Genomic DNA, 17,790 nt, shown 5'->3' with positions numbered 1-17,790 from the left:
AGCCGGGCGTCGTCCTGGCGTCCTGGCGTCCGGGCGCGGGGCACGCCGGGACGTCGCTCTGGCGGGAGGCTGCGGGGAGCGGCTGTGGCGGCGGCCGTGAGTCGAGGCGGGCGTCCGGGCTCAGGATGGTGAAGCTGACGGCGGAGCTGATCGAGCAGGCGGCGCAGTACACCAACGCCGTGCGGGACCGCGAGCTGGACCTGCGGGGTGCGCCGGGGCGGGTCCGGGGCGGGTCCGGGGCAGGCCCGGGGCAGGCGGGCGGGAGGCCCCGGCGCCCTGGCTCCCGGCCGCGTGCGCCTAGGCCGGGGCCCGCGTGGGGTCGGGGGCCGGGCCGGTGCTGGCCGCGCTCGGCACAGGCTCGTCGCAGCTCGCGGTGTCCGCCCATCGCCCGGGCCCCCTGCCCGGGAAGCGGATTGACCCGTGCCCGGGGCTCTAGGCGCGGGCTCCCCACGCGCGGTGGGTGTTCGGGAGCGCCGTCGGGCGTGAGTGCAAGTCCCGTATGTTTCTCTTTTTTTAAATCTTCTTTTAATTGCTGGCGTAAAGGTACAGAGGGGTGACAGTTACTTCAGTAGGGAGTACGTGAGTAGTGACGGGGAGCACGGAAATGGTGGGACAAGGGGTAAACAAATGCAACCGTGATGCCCTTTAAGTCCCGTATGAAGGAAAGGAAGTCACCGGAGAAAAGCGACTGTTTCTCCACAGATCCCCTCCGTTATGCTCTGTGTGTGTGTATGTGTGTGTGTGTCGGTATTGGAGCTTGAACTCTGGGCTTAGGCACTGTTCCTGAGCCTTTTTTTTTGGGGGGGGGGGCTCAAGATTGGTGCTCCACCACTTGAGCCACAGCTCCACTTTTGGTGGCTATTTGAACAGAAGAGTCTCACGGACTCTCCTGCCCCGCCCCCCTCAGATCTCAGTCTCCTGAGTAGCTAGGGTGACAGGTGTGAGCCATCAGCACCCGGCGCTTTTATGCTCTTCCTAGATTTTGTTACCTAGTTATTTGTCCTTTGCAAAGGTATTGCAAGATTGAAATGTTTGGCCAAGACTTGTGTGTTCACCTCTTATGTGTTCCATGGTGGAATCTCTCCCAACTCCTCAAGGCCCTGTAGCTGTTTGGACTTATTAAGGCTTAGCTACAAGACAAGTTTGAAAATGAAAGTGCATTTATCTGCACCGCAGCTTGTCTCCAGCTGGTGGCCAATGACTCATGCTTGTTATTTCCAGGTAGTCCAGAGGATCTCACAGGTCAAGGCCAGCGAGGCAGAAAAGTCCACCGTGGTTAGTCTTCCAAAATATAACCAGTAAAAACAAAACACAACAACCCACTGGAGATATGGCTCAAATGGTAGATGCATCAGCTGAGCCAAGTGCACAGGAAGCCACCTGAGGGCGCAGCTGTCTGCTAGGGTACTTGCTGGGCTTTGGGAAATCCCAAGGCTTTTACTTAGCATTAAATTTCTCCTAGAAGAGTATGATGCCAGTGCCCCCCCCCATCGCCCTTGGCATACATTTGGTTTCTCCTTTCTGAAGTGCGGGCAATGTTGAGAACACGTACTTGGATGCAGGCTTTTCAGTTCTCAGTTGTGTACTTTGGTTGGGCTCATTTAGCATCTAGCACCATGCACTCAATTTAGTTACACCAGTAAGCATGTGAGTGATTGTTCACTGTGATTCACCACTGTGTGTGCCCCTGGCCTTCAGCTCTGGGTTGGAGCTGGCAGAGGGGATGTAAGGGGACCAGCCGAGTGGCCTGTGAGAATGAATGCCAGTGGGGGAAACTGCTCCAGTGGCCGAACAAGGCTTAGACACTGGCAGTATTAGAATGGTGCATAATACCCTCTAAAGATTCTTTTAAATACATGAGCTATTAATATTACTGTTAGCAAATAGACCCATTATCATTGTCTTCAAGACTACCGCTGGATCATGTGCTTCATGGCACAAGGACACTCAGCTCACTGGGCATTCTTTTTTTTTTTTAAATTATTACAAAGGTGATATACAGAGGGGGTAAATTATCAGGTAATGAGTACATTTCTTTTTGGACTATGTCACCCCTCCCCTTCGTCTCTCCTGGTTTTTCCCTCCCGTTCCCACCCACAAGTTGAGTAATTCATTTTCAATGTAGTGTCCAGTGAGTACCACTGCTGCATTTGTTTACCCTTTGTCCCTCCATTTCCATACCCCCCCCAACTACCCTTCCAAAGACAGATTAAACAAGCAGGACAAAAAGAAAAGACGCAGGAAGGAAAAAACCTTGTTCCCATTTCTTGAAATTCACTTTGATAAGTATTTTATATGATCAGAGGCATTGTGCCTTGTGTTCCTCTCCTAAGAGTTCTCCTTTGGCCTCACTGTGTGAATTCCTAGAGTCTCATATAATTTATCATGTCCTGGTTCTTCTTTGCTTGCTGTCTTCAATTCCTTGCACAGCGTCTGACATGTATAGACTATAGGTCTGTACTTCCTGTATAAAAGGGAAGTTTCAAGCCAGATTACCTTGAAATAAAATCCTGCTGCTGTTTTAAGGGACCTGTTGATTATTAATACTTCCTGTATGTTTCCCCTCTATTTGACAGGCTATAAAATTCCTGTCATAGAAAATCTAGGAGCTACTTTAGACCAGTTCGATGCTATTGATTTTTCTGACAATGAAATCAGGAAACTGGATGGCTTTCCATTGTTGAGAAGACTGAAAACTTTATTAGTGAACAACAACAGAATATGGTAAGTGACTGCCAGTAGAGAGAACTTTTTCCCTCCAGTAAATGGCACTGGGCACCTCCTCCTTGTAAAGGCCTGAAGAATGAATGGCACATTCCTATAGAGACCCAGAAACTCATTTAGCATTGAGCCAGTTTGCCCCATTCATCCACTCAGAAATCTTGTGTATTTTTATATTCATAGTAGTCTGTCCTTTAAATTGAAAACACGTTAGCTATCTATGTAGGCTTCTAAAGCAGCTGTCAAAGGACCTATAAGAGAAAATAAACGTACAAAAATTTAGGGATGAATAAACTGTTTTTCACCAGACATATGTAAGTAATGTTATTTTTTCACAGCTAGTATCTAGAATATAATTTTTTTTGAAATTGAGATTTTGTTGCCCTCTTTTCATCAGTTCCAGATTTTCTTTTTTTTTTTTTTTTTTTGGCCAGTCCTGGGCCTTGGACTCAGGGCCTGAGCACTGTCCCTGGCTTCTTCCCGCTCAAGGCTAGCACTCTGCCACTTGAGCCACAGCGCCACTTCTGGCCGTTTTCTGTATATGTGGTGCTGGGGAATCGAACCTAGGACCTCGTGTATCCGAGGCAGGCACTCTTGCCACTAGGCTATATCCCCAGCCCAGTTCCAGATTTTCTTGGAGAAAGTTATTGGAATGTTACAGATATTTATAGACAAGAATTGGGTGGTGAGTTGGGGGATTTTGATTGATAAAAATCAATTCTGGGGGCTGGGGATATGGCCTAATGGCAACAGTGCCTGCCTCGTATACATGAGGCCCTGGGTTCGATTCCCCGGGTTCGATTCCCCAGCACCACATATACAGAAAACGGCCAGAAGTGGCGCTGTGGCTCAAGTGGCAGAGTGCTAGCCTTGAGCAAAAGGAAGCCAGGGACAGTGCTCAGGCCCTGAGTCCAAGCCCCAGGACTGGCAAAAAAAAAAAAAAATCAATTCTGAGATAGGAATTTTCATAGGCTCACTGTTCTCTTAGGGTATACTTTTAACACTAAGCTGTGAGAGACTACACTTGTGGCTTAGTGGTTGAGTGCTTGCCTAGCATGCATGAGACCCTGGGTTGGATTATTATTTTTTTTTTTTGGCCAGTCCTGGGCTTGAACTCAGGGCCTGAGCACTGTCCCTGGTTTTCTTTTTGCTCAAGGCTAGCACTCTACCTCTTGAGCCACAGCACCATTTCCAGCTTTTTCTATATTTGTGGTGCTGAGGAATGGAACCCAGGGCTTCATGTGTATGAGATGAGCACTGTCCCACTAGGCCATATTCCCAGCCCTACCACATTTTTTTTTAAGTCATTAAATCATTTAAAGAAAAAATAAGCTGTGAATGTAGAATCAAAAAAGTCCTGAAACGTGCTGAGCCATTTCTTGAGGAGTCCACCTTGGTTCCTGTGTGCTGGGGAGAGGGTCAGATGGGTACTAAGTCCCTCCACACCCGCTCAGCCCAGGTCATGGACTGCGGGGACTAGGTATGCAAGGGGTCTGAGGTCTGAAGATAGAGCCTGCTTCATTGGTAGCTCACTTACTTTTCATTCTTACTAAGCACCTTTGTCATTTATTTTAGCCGCATAGGTGAGGGGCTGGACCAGGCTCTGCCCTGTCTGACAGAACTCATTCTCACCAACAACAGTCTCGTGGAACTGGTAAGTTGGGCAGGGGGTGGGAGGGGGTGGGGACTTGTATTTGAGGGGCAGGGTTAAAGCACTGGCTTGCTTCTTAGGGAAAATGGCAAAACTTCAGAAAAAATGTATTTTGCTTTAACTCAGGGCCTCATACTCGGTAGGATAGTTACATCCCAGCCCAGAAAATGTCACAGAGAATTATCATTTTTGCCTTTTGCTTCATTAGTTCAGAATCTAGGCCTTTAAGGTTTTGTTTTTATGTTTGTTTGGTTTTGGTTTTTTTCGAGTTTTGTTGTTGTGGTTTTGGTTTTCTTGTTCTGGGAATTAAACCCACAGCTTCACACATGCTAGACAGACCTTTTGGGTCATAGTTGTTGAGGGTACTTTTTCTGCTTTGGTTTGCCTTATGCTTCTATTAGGGTGACCTTCCTAATTTAACTGAAGCTTAATTTGTGAGTAGCTTAATTTGCTTTTGGTGTGGCCTTGAAACTCCTTTCCCCGTTTGGGAGTTTCATCTGTACTGTGTGCCTCTTTGCCTTCCCCCTGGCTGCTTGTGCAAGAATGCTGTCGCTAGCAAGTCTAGAACTGTCAGTGCCATCCATACTCAGTCTTACAAAGCTTTTCCACAGGTTTGGTTGTAGCTATTGCCCATAGAGTTTTACTTTTGCTGTCCTTGTTTCAGTATCAAACACTATCCTGCTTCTATTTTGTTTTATTTTGTTGTGTTCTGTATGTATATGTCTGTCCATTCTAATTCTGTTCATCTTGTCCTTGTGTGAAGTTAGTTGATCAGCTTTGACAGGGCCTCGCATAAAAGTACTTTTCTCAAAGACAGCCCGCTCTTGCAGACAGGCACTCAGGAGGCACGAGTAGGGGAGAGGACACTGCACCCAGATCCTGGCCTGCGGTTCTCCACAGTCACCTTGCTCCAAAGACACTAGCTTGCGCATTGGTTTCTTTTCAGTCATTCATTGCACATCGCCATTTCAGGAATGCCATGGGAAGCTGGTGTGGAGACAGAGTTAATACCAGGCTGAGAGAAACGCAGACATGCTCAGCAGTGTGTTCCAGAGAGGCTAGTTAGGCATTGGGTGTGTGCTGGGTGCCAGGGCAGGAAGAATAAAAGACAATGGGACCCTTGCTCTCAAGGAGGTAGGAGCTAGGAGCTGCATAGTCTGCGGCGCCTGCGTTCTTACCTGCGACCCTTGTCTTCACAGGGAGATCTGGACCCTCTGGCATCTCTCAAATCACTGACCTATCTAAGGTATGGAAATCAAGCTAAGAAGTCCTTAAAATAGCACATTACCCTTAACGTTCAAGTGATCGCTTTATAACAAATACCATCTAAAACCTAGTGTTGGAAATGCTTGCTCAGTGGTGCTGGGTAACAGAAAGGCTGGTGGACTCTCCTTCGTGGACAATTACTGTTCCAATGGACTTTTCAAGTGCGCTGTCGTGACCAGGTTGGCATTGTCCTCTTCCTTTTCTCTTAGCATCCTAAGAAACCCAGTCACAAATAAGAAGCATTACAGACTGTATGTCATCTACAAAGTCCCACAGGTTCGAGTCCTGGATTTCCAGAAAGTAAAACTAAAAGTAAGTCATATTCTATTAGTGTGGAATCAGTGTTGAGCTGTGTGATTTCCTTTATCCATTGGTTATTGATTTCTTCAGTTGCCTAATCCAGTAGCTGATCACTTAACGCGTGGGAAAGAAAATAGGAAGTAAAATTTTTTTCTCAGCAGAGTGTATGGCAGGGCTTTGAATTAATTAATACTCCCGTATTGGGCCATTGCAGTGTTGGCAAAAAGTTCAGAGCCACGGGGTGGGTTGTCTGCTTAGCTATAGTTTCCCAGGAAATGTAAAATCCACTTCTGAGCAGCTCTGACTGACAGGATGCCTTTTTTTCTTCCATTGGTGGATTTTCCCTCCTCCTTCTCAGTTTCTTTGAGTCCCTTAACTGGGAGAGGGAGCTCACAGGAGCTGGCCTGGGGGGCCGTGACCACTGGGTCTCCTATTTTGAGACTGATCTGTGGGTGTTTTCTCCAGTCCCGGGTGTTTCGGGAGAGTCCTTCCATGTTTTCTGAGGAATGCATCTCAGTGCATGTGGTATTCCCATTTCCATTAACTTTGTGTATGGTGTTGCTGTAGGAGCGTCAGGAAGCAGAGAAAATGTTCAAGGGCAAACGGGGTGCACAGCTTGCAAAGGATATTGCCAGGAGAAGCAAAACGTAAGACACGGATATCCAACTTAACTCCACTTCACCTTCAGAAACACTGCCGGACAGTTGGCCACCTACAAAATTAAATGGAAACCTATGCATTCATGAATGCGGTACTAAATTTGGGCGTCTGTGGTCTGCAACCACCTCCTAGTCCACACATGACCAGAAACTTCTGCCAGGGTAGCAGAGCAGACACTTGTGTTTTTACCTTCATGTGCTGTTGTGCACAGCCAGCTTTCTCTGGAGGAAGATGAGTCTGGTGGTGTTTCTGAAGGGGAGAGTTCTTGTATCAGTTTGTTAACAAAGATAAGATACTACACTGGTTTTATTACTTTCAAAAGTAACTTTGAAAGTAAAAGAGAAGCACCTTGCAAGAGTCAGGATTTAACAGTGTATTCTTCCTCCCTCCCAAGCTTTAACCCAGGTGCTGGTTTGCCAACTGACAAAAAGAAAGGTGGCCCATCTCCAGGAGATGTGGAAGCGATCAAGGTAATTGTGTTTGGTTCCTGTTCCGGAGAGGGGAGGAGGGGTCAGGAGACACAGCACAGCCCAATTCGGAGCCGCTCGCACTCGTTTGCCCACCCCAGGGGGACTAGCCAGGTTTCTAGGGAAGAAACTACCCCACAAATACTTTGTTTGGACGATGAATTGAATTCATTGCATGAACCAATTGAACTGAGGGCAGTAGAGTGAGAAAAGTCTTTCTTATTTTCCCAGGATACATTGATCACTGAACCATTAGCTACCATGGCATACTGTTGATTGCCTACCAAGTCTCCAGTCACATAACCCCAAATAGAGAGCGATTACTTTTTCTTTTTTATAAGGGAACCCACATCTCCAATTTCAAAATTGTATTGTTTTCTTTCTAGACTGATTGCAATGGGCCCATAAAAGCCTTTCCCCCAGTTCAGCAGTTAGTGTTCTATGGAAAAGTTGCTGTGAACTTCTGTGAGCATTTTGTGGGCAGTAGATAATTGGTTGCAACTAATTGTCCATCTCTGTGGTTTCTTCCAGAACGCTATAGCCAACGCCTCAACCCTGGCTGAAGTGGAGAGGCTGAAAGGGTTGCTGCAGTCTGGGCAGATCCCAGGCAGAGAACGCAGATCAGGTCAGGAAACCCTGGCTGTCTCTTTATGTGCTTTGGTCAAGAATGCCGTGAGAAAGGTTTTGGTTTTGATTGGTGCTGGTCCTGGGCCTTGTGCTGCAAGGCAGGAGTGTCTTCCTGTGCCTGGCATCCGGGAGCCATAGCCCTAGCGGGACTTTTTTTTTTTTTTCCAGTCCTGGGCTTGGACTCAGGGCCTAAGCACTGTCCCTGGCTTCTTCTTGCTCAAGGCTAGCACTCTGCCACTGGAGCCACAGCGCCACTTCTGGCCATTTTCTATATATGTGGTGCTGGGGAATCGAACCCAGGGCCTCATGTATATGAGGCAAGCACTATTGCCACTAGGCCATATCCCCAGCCCCCTAGCGTGACTTCTGCCGTGTGCTTTTCTGCAGGGCCCACCGATGATGGTGAAGAAGAGATGGAGGAAGACACAGTTGCAAACGGGTCATGAGCCACCTGCCGGGCAGATGACAAGTTCTGGTTTGGGAATGTGCATTTGTGGCAGCAAAGTAGAACCTATCAGCCTGATTGAAATATTTTAATCTGCTGGTTGTTGGGGTTTTTTTGGGGGGGGTTGTTAAGTTTTGAAATGTAAATGTCAGTTTTCTACAAATAGTGAAAATAAAGGTCACATACATCCTGAGCGTCCACATGGTGTGCCACCATCACGGTTTACAAGCAGGAGGGTCATCCAGCTGGGTATCCTCGCCTTGCGTGGATGTTTACATTGTGGTCCTTCATGAAGGCAGCCAGCCTGCTAACACCTTAGAAGACTGGGACTGAAGTCCAAGACTGCTGGCTGGGTGGCATGTGAGGGAGGGGCCGCCGCCTCCTGCCTGTGGGGGGCTGCAGAGGGGGAGGTGCAGGCCTCCCAGCTCCTAGAGGCTCCGCAGTCCTTGTGTGCTGGCCGTCTACTAGGAAGGGTCTGCAAAATGCCAGCGCCCTGGGCCCCACCTGGCATTCTGATTTTCTTGGTTTGGTTCCTAAGTTCCTTTGGTCATTCTGAGTGTGAAGGACACTTGTAACTATCCCAGCGTGGTCTTTTGGTGAGCACAGATGTGTGTAGTTCTGCGTGGTGGTCCGATGGAGAGCCAGGTGTCTCCAGTGAGAGGCCCGTGAGCCTGGGCCACATTTCCTCCCTTGTGGCCCTGCTCTTAGGACAGCGGCTTTCTTTTTTGGCTAGCTGTATGTCAGTGGTACAATGCATGCAAAGCATGCAGAAGGCCCTGGGTTCAAACCCCCGCACCCCCACAAAAAGTAGAGACCCAGTTTTGGGAGTCACCTTACTGAGTGGCCACCACAATGTAGCTGTGCCTGAGACTTGTGTGCCGTTTTCCTGAATGCATCCGGACTGAGGCCTTTTTGGGTACCAGACTCCAGATGTTCATTGGAAGTGCAGTGAGGAACGGCCAAAGGGCTTCCTGCTACATCGGTGCGCCATCGTCCCCAGAAAAGATTTTCCAAAAGTGGCAGAGGGCCAGAATAATTGGGTTTACCCTAACCCAATCTTTCCAGAAGACCACTATTGTCAAGGTGCTGTTCTCCACGGGACACTAAGTTTCAAGAACAGAAACTTCTAACAGGTGATAGTCACACAGCCCCAGTGACTTCAAAGAGCCTCATTAAGCTTGACTTACGTATTTGTGATATTTGTATATAATTGGTCAGTGCTCTAGTTTGTTTCTAAGAACTATAAATTTAGGAAATAGTTATATTTGTGGACATAATTAGCATAAAGGCCACTTTAGGAATCTCCCAAGAATGTCGGCTACAAGGAATAAGGCCTTGTATTGTTTGTGAAACCACCATCAGCTGCTTGCCTCTATACTTAGCTGAAGAGGCAGCATTTGCAGTTGATTGTACCACTAAACAAACTACCTCTAAACTGGCTTTAAGCAGCCAGCACCACTTGGTCTCGTCCCTGACTGTGCTTATCATTGCATGCCCATGGAGGACTTGAGTATCCTGGAAATAGGTGGCTCATTCTCTTTGGCCTCTCAAAGCCTGCACTCAGAACTAACCCACTTATCTCTGCCCACTTGCTGTTAGCCAAAGCAATAGCACTAGGTGAAGATGACATCAAACAATGGGGAAATCACTCTTTGAACCTGGAGGCTAGGACAAGGATATGGCTGCAAGAAGGAATGACTAATTGGAGCCAGTCACTTAGAGACAGGTTGGAGTTCTGGTTGCTGTGCACCTTTATCCCGTATTTGCAAATAATACCAGTGCTGTTATATTGAGCAAAATGCTTGAGTAACTTTCTGGACCTAGGTGAGGTACTTATCACCTAATTCAAGGAACAGTGGTGATACTTTAGCCATGCAGGAATTGAAGGCTCCTTGTCATGCACTCAACCCAGAAGTCCATTAAATCTTATGTTAAATGTATAATATACATACTGTGTGTGTGTGTGTGTGGTATACTATATACATATAGTCTTACACCCCACCACCCAGAGTGGCCTCAAACCCACAACAACAAAGTCCCCAACACTCAGTCAATCCGGCTAGGAGTCTTTATTTAGCTGCATGCAGTGTCTGTCCTCACCTTCAGGATAGGGAGAACAGCCTCAAGTTTTAGTAGGGCTGTATTTTTAAAGGCAAAATCCACACATAGGTGGTGTTTGTGCAAGCAAGCAGATTTACAGACGCAGAACTGAGCCTTGATGCAAAACATGGCCAGGTCAGCATGACCTTTAGTTTACTTTATAAAAATCAAAACATTGCCTGAAGGCAAAATTGAGCCTTGAGTAGGAGTGGTATGTTCAAATCTTAAAACATTAGGGCTGGGGTTATGGCCTAGTGGCAAGAGAGCTGGCCTCGTATACATGAGGCCCTGGGTTCAATTCCCCAGCACCACATATACAGAAAACGGCCAGAAGTGGCACTGTGGCTCAAGTGGCAGAGTGCTAGCCTTGAGCAAAAAGGAAGCCAGGGACAGTGCTCAGGCCCTGAGTTCAAGGCCCAGGACTGGCCAAGAAAAAAAAAAAAACAAATCTTAAAACATTAGAGACTCATTTCCCACGGTTGGGGGTGTTATTTGGGACATTTACGTTTGGGCTACAGCTCCCATTACCAATTCTTTTCTTAAAAGGGGGTTTTATGGGGGTCCCACATAGTCCAGCTTGGCTGGACATGTGGCTCAAGTGGTAGAGCACCAGCTTTGAGCAAGCAAGCCAAATGAGAGGAGCAAGGGCCTGAGCTGGAGCCCCAATAGGAAAAAGAAAAGAAAGATGGCTCACCCTTTTCCAGTTTCCTAATTGAAAGAGGGTGGTTAAAGTTCCCACCTAAATGGCAGGAAGGGCTGGCAAAGGCCACCTGACAGTTATAAACAATGACATCTGGTGACAGCGACTCCACCCAAGGCCAGAGCCACTGCGGTGGCCAATTCCTTCAGGTTTGGGATCAAAACCTCCTACCGCTGGAGACGCTTTGGCCGGAAAGTAGGAGGAAAGTGCCACCTTTCATGTTTAGCACCTTCCTGATCCAAGTTCCTAACTAACCAATCTACCAGGCCCAGTCACCCTAAGGGACCGGGCGAGGGTGTAGGCCCCAATCTTGTCCCGGGAGGCTCCGCCTCGCAGTCCAATCAGTGTACGACTACCCCCTGGGGAATCTTGAACCCACGCCCCGCTCACCGGGGAATGCAAAGCAAGCTTCCGGCCCCGCCTTCCCTGGCCACGCCCGTTTGCCGCTCCCTCTCAGCGATTGGTCGGGTAGCGGGACCGGGTCAATCTGCTATTGGCCGGCATTAGGGCGGCGTCGGGCGTGCCACGTGTACGTAAGGACGGACCGGAAGTGCTGCAGCTGAAGGCGACGGGAGTCGGGCCGGGCGCCAGTCACCGCCATGGAGCAGGACGGGGAGCAGCTGTCCACGAGACCGGCCCTGGAGACCGAAGGACTCCGCTTCCTGCACGCCACGGGTGAGGCGCGGGCCGCGAGCCCCCGACCTTCGGGGCGCCGCCATGATCGGTGGGACGACCTCGGCCGCGTCGGGGCGGGAATCGGGGAGGCCTGGCCGGCCGCCGGGCTGGGACGCGGCGCACAGGACTGGGGTGGGGCGTGGCCTGCGCCCCGAGTGTGTGCTGTCCCCCTCCCCGGGTCCTCTGCCCTGGGCGCCGCCACCCCTTCCAGGGGCAGGCCCCGGAGTCCCCCGGAGGTTCCCTGTAGTTCCCCCTCCTCCCCGCTCCCACGCCCTCCGCTGTCACCTTGGTGATGTAAACTTAGTCCCCGGAGCCTGGTTAGGCAGCTGCTGTGCCCACAGCCTCTCGGAGTATAGGATTACAGGCGTGAGACACCAGCGCCAGGAACAAGTTTCCTTTAGCGGAAAGGGGGAGCTGCGTTCATTGAGTTTAATTGGAGACTTGTCATTTTAAATCTCTGAATCCCCTCCTTTTTTTTCTCCTTTCCAGTGGGCTCCCTGCTGGCCACCTATGGCTGGTACATCCTCTTCGGCTGTATCCTCCTCTACGTGGCCATCCAGAAGCTTTCCATCCAGCTGAGGGCCTTGAGGCAGAGGCAGCAGGACCAAGCCGCCTCGGCTGTCGGTTAGTGCCTGTCACGGAAATGTGGGCGGGACTCCTCACCTGCTTGGGACGTTTAGAAGTTAGTCTGTTGCCCAAAGTAGCAAGAACACTGGATGTGGGCGTTTTTTATGCCTCTGAAGTGGGTTTGGGTGTATATGTAGTGGTTTTCTTGTTTCAAAGATTTTAGTGAGTCTGAAAAACCTGCCTGATTCTGCACTTATTGTGAATGGTTTTAATATGGGCTAGGGCTAGAACTTGGCAAGTTCTTTGTACTCGAGTCCACATACTGGGTTCTTTGTCTTTTTAAATTTGTTTTGTTTTTGTTGCCAGTCTTGGGGCATGGACTCAGGGCCTGAGCACTGTCCCTGGCTTCTTTTTGCTCAAGGCTAGCACTGTACCATTTGAGCCACAGCGCCACTTCCAGCTTTTTTCTATATATGTGGTGCTGTGGAATGGAACCCAGGGTTTCATATATACGAGGCGAGCACTTTACTACTAGGCCATATTCCCAGCGGGTTCTTTATCTTGAACCATGGCAGCTGCAGGTTTCCATAGTGCTTGTGATCTCAGCAACAAGGGAGACACAGGTAGGAGGGCTGGCCAAGGAAAAAAGTGAAGTCCCTAGCTGATAAAATAGCCTAAAACAAAAAGGGCTGGTGGGGTGGTTCAAGGGGGTAGTGTATAATATTCTGAGTTCAAACTCCAATATTCCCCTAAAAAAATCCTTATCCCTGGAGGCTGAATTCTAATGACATTTGGTCGTCTAGGAAACTTCTGTGTCATAGGACAGCTGCTACTCTTGGTGTGGGTGTGGCAAGGAAATTTTCAGTCCTTTGAAACAGCACAAACATAGACAAAAGTAACACCCATCTGAGTTGCTGTATTCTTCCCTTGTTGAGGTTGAGGGGAAAACTTTGTTAAGCAGGGCCTGTAATTCCTAGCTACTCAGGAGGTTGAGATCTGAGGTTTGTGTTTGAAGCCCAGGGGAAAGTCCTTGAGATTCTTTTTCCTTTTTTTTTTTTTTTGCCAATCTTGGGGTTTGAACTCAGGGCTTGAGCACTGTCCCTGGCTTCTTTTTGCTCCAGGCTAGCACTCTACCACTTGAGCCACAGAGACACTTCCAGCTTTTTCTATTTATGTGATGCTGAGGAATCGAACCCAGGGTTCATGCATGCTAGGCAAGCGCTCCACCGCTAAGCCACATTCCCAGCCCCCTTGAGATTCTTATCTCCAGTAAACTACTCAGAAAAAGCCAGCCTTGTAGCTCACAGTGATCGAGCTCTTCTAGCCTTGAGCAAAGGACAGCGCCCAGGCCCTGAGGTCAAGCCCCATGACCAACAAACAAAATCCCCAAACCAGTTGTCTTGGAGCACCTGTGCTGTTGTTGACAGTACTGGGGTTTGAACTCAGAGCTTTAAGGTGTACCCCATTAAACCACTCCACCATCCCTTTTTGTTTTAGATTATTTTTCAGATAGGATTATGTGCTTTTTGCTTTCAGCCTCGAACTATCAGTCCTATAATTGTGCCTCCCTCATAGCCTGGGTTACAGGTATAAAGAGCTACATCCAGCCTGTTGGTTAAGAAGCAATCTTGCTAACTTTTGGCTCTTGCCAACCAATTTCTATCTCCTAAGTAGTTGGGATTACAGGTAAGAGCCCCTAGGCCCAGTTTTATTTATGTAAGTACTAGTTAGGAGGATTTTTCTTTCTTCTCTGTGAAATAAGCGTAAAATGTCATTTCTTTCTGCTAGAGGCCTGGGCTAGCAACATGGTGAGTAAAGATTCAGAAAACTGTGTGTGTTGTAGGGAAGAGAGGCTTTTGAGCTCAGGGCCTGGGCACTCTACCTACCACTTGAGCTATACCTCTACTTCTGGGTGTAGTTAATTGGAGATGAGTCTCACAGGCTTTCCTGTCTGGGCTGGCTTCAAGCTGCAATGTTCAGATCTTCCTGAGTAGCTGCTCACCACTGAAATCCTATTACAGGATGAACCACAGGTGCCTGGCAAGTTTCAGAACACTTAACCTTTGCCTGGAGACCTTCTAGAGTTTAGTTTGGCCTGAAAACTGGCTCCAAGTGAGGTTGGCACATGGGATTAACGGGATCTCTCCGTGGCCAGGGAACCACTTCGATTTTAGTGACAGGGCCACTGCTGCAAACTTTCTGCAGAAGCATTGCTGGAAGGCACCTCGAAGGCCTCTGGAGGAGTGGCTAAGGACTGTGACTGCAGGAGAGTCGCATGCGCAGCTGGGGTGGGCTTCCTCAGCTAACACCTGGGGTTGGTTGGCGTTTGCAGCCCTGATGACTCAGGCATGTCCAGTGTGTATGGTGCGGGTGCTGTTTCCATCTCTTTTTTTTTTCTCCCTGATATCTTAGAACCTGATGCGGTTGTAAAACGACAGGAGGCCTTAGCAGCTGCTCGCTTGAGGATGCAAGAGGAACTCGACGCGCAGGTGGAGAAGCACAAGGAAAAGCTGAGACAGGTGCGCGCTGCTGTGGCTCTGCAGACTCCACACACACTCGCCGTCCTGGAGCTGGAGCCCAGGCCCCGGGGCTGAGCGGCTTTATCCCCAGGTGGCCGAGCCGGCCTGCTGGCCGTGCCTATGCTCCAAGCCAAAGCCCTCCTCCTGAGGGGGCCTCGAGGTGCCCCATCCTCGTTCTGCTCCAGGCACAGTGCTTACGACAACAGGTCCTGAGGCCCTGCCTTCCTCCCTCCCTCCTTCTCTTCCTCTCTCCCTTCCTCCCTTTCTTTCCTTTGGTTTCTGAAACTGTCTCTATACTATAACAAAGGTTGGCCTTGAACTCGAAGTCCTCCCGAGTGCTAGAATTCTAGCTGTGCCTCACCACACCTGGCTTTGCGTAGCAGCTTTTCTGAGTAAAATGAGGGCAAAGGTTTGTTTTGGGAAACTTGTTCATTTTGTTTGTTTTATTTTGGTGTCCAGTGACTTGGGGCTTGACCACCCCCCCCCCCCCGCCCCCTGCTCAAAGCTGGCCCTCTACCACTTGAGTTGCACCTTCACTCCTCGCTTTTTGATGGTTAATCAGAGATAAGAGTCTCCAGGACTTTGCTGCCTGGGCTGACTTCAAACTTCAATCCTCAGATCTCCGCCTCGAGTAGCTAGGATTATAGGTGGGAGCCGCTGGCGCCTGGCTTTAGGGTACATTTAAATGAAGCATGCTCTGCTTTGCGTAACCCACTTGACGATAAAAGAATTGTCAGAATTGGCATCTTCCCTGGGAACAGCGGCAGCGTCTGAGTGCTCTGTGTATAATGTGGGGTTCTCTCTCAGCTTGAAGAAGAGAGGCGGAGACAGAAGATTGAAATGTGGGACAGCATGCAGGAGGGCAAAAGTTACCGAGGAAATGCAAGAAAGCCTCAGGTAACCCACACTGGGCCCAGGCAGGCTTTTCTGAGTAGCTACTGTTGTGGTGCTGCTGGGGATTGAACCTGTGACCTCTACCATGCTAGACACGCACCCTGGCCCTGAGCTATACCCTCAGTCCCAAGAGCATGTTTGCATTGATTTTTGTTGTTGTTGTCAATCATGGGCTTGAACTCGGGGCCTGAGCTTCTTTTGCTTAAGGCTAGCACTCCACCACTTTGAGCTACAGTACCACATTTGGTTTTCTGGTGGTTAATTGGAGATTCAAGTCTCCGGGACGTTCCTGCCAGGGCTGGCCTTGCACCAGGATCCTCAGCTCTCAGCCTCCTGAGTAGCTAAGAGGACAGGTGTGAGCCACCAGTGCCCAGCTTACATTGATTCTTAAGCCTGTATATGTTCCAACAGGAAAACAACACTCCTGAGCCTTCTACATCATCTGTCGTCCCCAAACGGAAGTCTGACAAAAAGCCTTTGCGGGGAGGGGGTAAGTACCAAATAAATGATTGAAGACTGTTAAGATTTTCCACACTTACAGGATATGTTTATTTGTCTCTCAAATTATCTAGCTGGGCATAGTGGCACATGCCTGTAATCCCAGCCCTTGGAGGCTGAGGTAGGAGGATCAAAAGTCTAAGGGCACGCCCAGTGCCAGTGGCTCACGCCTGTCATCCCAGCTTCTCAGGAGGCTGAGTCTGAGGATCATGGTTTGAAGCCAGCCCAGGCAGAAAAGGCCGTGAAACTCTCCAATAAGCTACCAGAAAGCCAGAAGTGCATCTGTGGCCTCAAGTGGTAGAGTGCTAGTCTCAAGCAAAAGAAGCTCAGGGACAGCACCTAGGCCCTGAGTTCAAGCCCAGGACTGACATTAAAAAAAAGTCTTAAAAGTGTTGAGGGCAGCTTGGGTAGCATAGCGAGGTGGGCGCGGGGCGTAAGGTTCTCGTCATTTCGGTGGGTCTATAAATGGAGGCGAAGCTGGTGGAGGTGGGACAGACAGATGGGCCTGCCGTCTAGGCCCGTGGTTAGCATGAGTGACGGCCCTCCTCTCGGGCTGGGCTTCCAGTCCAGCCGGTTGATTGATGATGGTTGGGGGAGGGGGCTCTCCTGGACTGCTCTGTCCACCCTCCAGGTCTCCGCCTCCCGGGCGCCATTCCCTCTGCTGGCTGAGGCTGCCCTCTGACCTGCTTCCTTCCTTCGGTTCCAGGTTACAACCCTCTGACGGGTGAAGGAGGCGGCACCTGCTCCTGGAGGCCCGGCCGCAGGGGCCCGTCGGGAGGATGAAGCTAGGAGTCCCATCCTAGTGTTGCTTGTGACATTAGCGAGATGAACCCTTGACGCTCCATTCAATTGCCTTACGCACGCTTTCGCAGTGACTCGCGGGGAAGTGGGCTGATTCCTGCTCCTCGCGCTGTCTGTGCAGCTAAGGGATCAGTCGGCCCCCCGGTCACTCTGAGGACCAGTGAGGACCAGTGGGTGACCACTGACTTCCTGGCTGGCCACTAGCAAACGAGGCGGGAGCACCCACGAAAGTCCCTGTGCCGTGCGTGGAATGATGTCTTCCTTATAAATGGTGAGCCACCAGTGAGGATTACTGATGCCGACAGTTGATGGGGTTCCTTCCTGTATAGTCACCTGTACAGAACTTTGTAGAAGAGAAATTATAAATATTAAAAAAAGAAAAACCGAGTAACATTTTGAGCCTCTTTATTAAGTGGAAGGCCACTTATTTGTGAGCTCATCGTCGTCCAGCATGCGACTCCTAGCTGATTGCCTGGTGCCGGCGGCTGCCACGTGGCTATTGGTGGATCTCCTGGTTTATCCACAAAGTCCTGGGCGTGGGCTTTGCGCGTGGAACCCGGGTGAAGACTTCGCTTGCTCCAAGACGGCACTGACCACGTGCAGCCCTGCTCACTAGTTTCTCCTTGCCTGACAGCGCCGGGTGTTCCCATGACCTCCATCCTCGTGACCGGGTCACGCCCATGAGCACCCACCTCCTGCCAGGACCAGCCTGCGTTCAGGACGGCCACAAAAGAGCCATGGGGTCCTTGGGACACTGTGTCTGTATGTGGCACTTGTAGCAAGCAGCCCTGGTGTGCAGCCCGGGAGCCGTGGTCCCCAAGGCCACGGGAAGCAGACATAGCCGTGTGGGGAGACCACTCTCCTCGACAACACATTGGGAGGTCACAGCCCCCTCCTGG

General features: G+C 49.8%; 2 protein-coding genes across 3 annotated transcripts; both read left to right on the top strand.

Annotated features, from left to right (window-relative positions):
* Positions 1-26: 26 nt before the first annotated feature.
* On the top strand, positions 27-8,324 carry Snrpa1 (small nuclear ribonucleoprotein polypeptide A'). The gene is made up of 9 exons (XM_048368785.1): positions 27-207; positions 2,577-2,724; positions 4,297-4,375; positions 5,572-5,618; positions 5,848-5,950; positions 6,506-6,585; positions 6,993-7,068; positions 7,597-7,690; positions 8,080-8,324. Exons 1-9 carry the CDS (start codon positions 126-128, stop codon positions 8,136-8,138), a joined length of 768 nt encoding a protein of 255 aa, XP_048224742.1. The 5' UTR covers positions 27-125; the 3' UTR covers positions 8,139-8,324.
* Positions 8,325-11,487: 3,163 nt separating this feature from the next.
* On the top strand, positions 11,488-17,293 carry Selenos (selenoprotein S). 2 transcript variants are annotated; one of them, XM_048368788.1, is made up of 6 exons: positions 11,488-11,612; positions 12,102-12,236; positions 14,592-14,698; positions 15,506-15,595; positions 16,004-16,082; positions 16,797-17,293. In XM_048368788.1, exons 1-6 carry the CDS (start codon positions 11,537-11,539, stop codon positions 16,871-16,873), a joined length of 564 nt encoding a protein of 187 aa, XP_048224745.1. In that variant the 5' UTR covers positions 11,488-11,536; the 3' UTR covers positions 16,874-17,293. The 2 variants fall into 2 exon arrangements, with proteins under 2 accessions (XP_048224745.1, XP_048224746.1); XM_048368789.1 differs by lacking the exon at positions 15,506-15,595.
* The last annotated feature ends 497 nt before the right edge of the window (positions 17,294-17,790 follow it).

Source organism: Perognathus longimembris, chromosome 20 (assembly GCF_023159225.1).
Source record: "Perognathus longimembris pacificus isolate PPM17 chromosome 20, ASM2315922v1, whole genome shotgun sequence".
Taxonomy (NCBI): domain Eukaryota; kingdom Metazoa; phylum Chordata; class Mammalia; order Rodentia; family Heteromyidae; genus Perognathus; species Perognathus longimembris.
This window is presented reverse-complemented; position numbering and strand designations above follow the sequence as displayed.

Coding starts and splice junctions, on each gene's coding strand:
- Snrpa1 (XM_048368785.1), top strand. CDS start 126: ATGGTGAAGCTGACGGCGGAGCTGATCGAGCAGGCGGCGCAGTACACC. Junction 5,619..5,847: donor AAATCACTGACCTATCTAAG/GTATGGAAATCA, acceptor CTTTTCTCTTAG/CATCCTAAGAAACCCAGTCA. Junction 7,691..8,079: donor AGGCAGAGAACGCAGATCAG/GTCAGGAAACCC, acceptor GCTTTTCTGCAG/GGCCCACCGATGATGGTGAA.
- Selenos (XM_048368788.1), top strand. CDS start 11,537: ATGGAGCAGGACGGGGAGCAGCTGTCCACGAGACCGGCCCTGGAGACC. Junction 11,613..12,101: donor CCGCTTCCTGCACGCCACGG/GTGAGGCGCGGG, acceptor TCTCCTTTCCAG/TGGGCTCCCTGCTGGCCACC. Junction 16,083..16,796: donor AAAGCCTTTGCGGGGAGGGG/GTAAGTACCAAA, acceptor CTTCGGTTCCAG/GTTACAACCCTCTGACGGGT.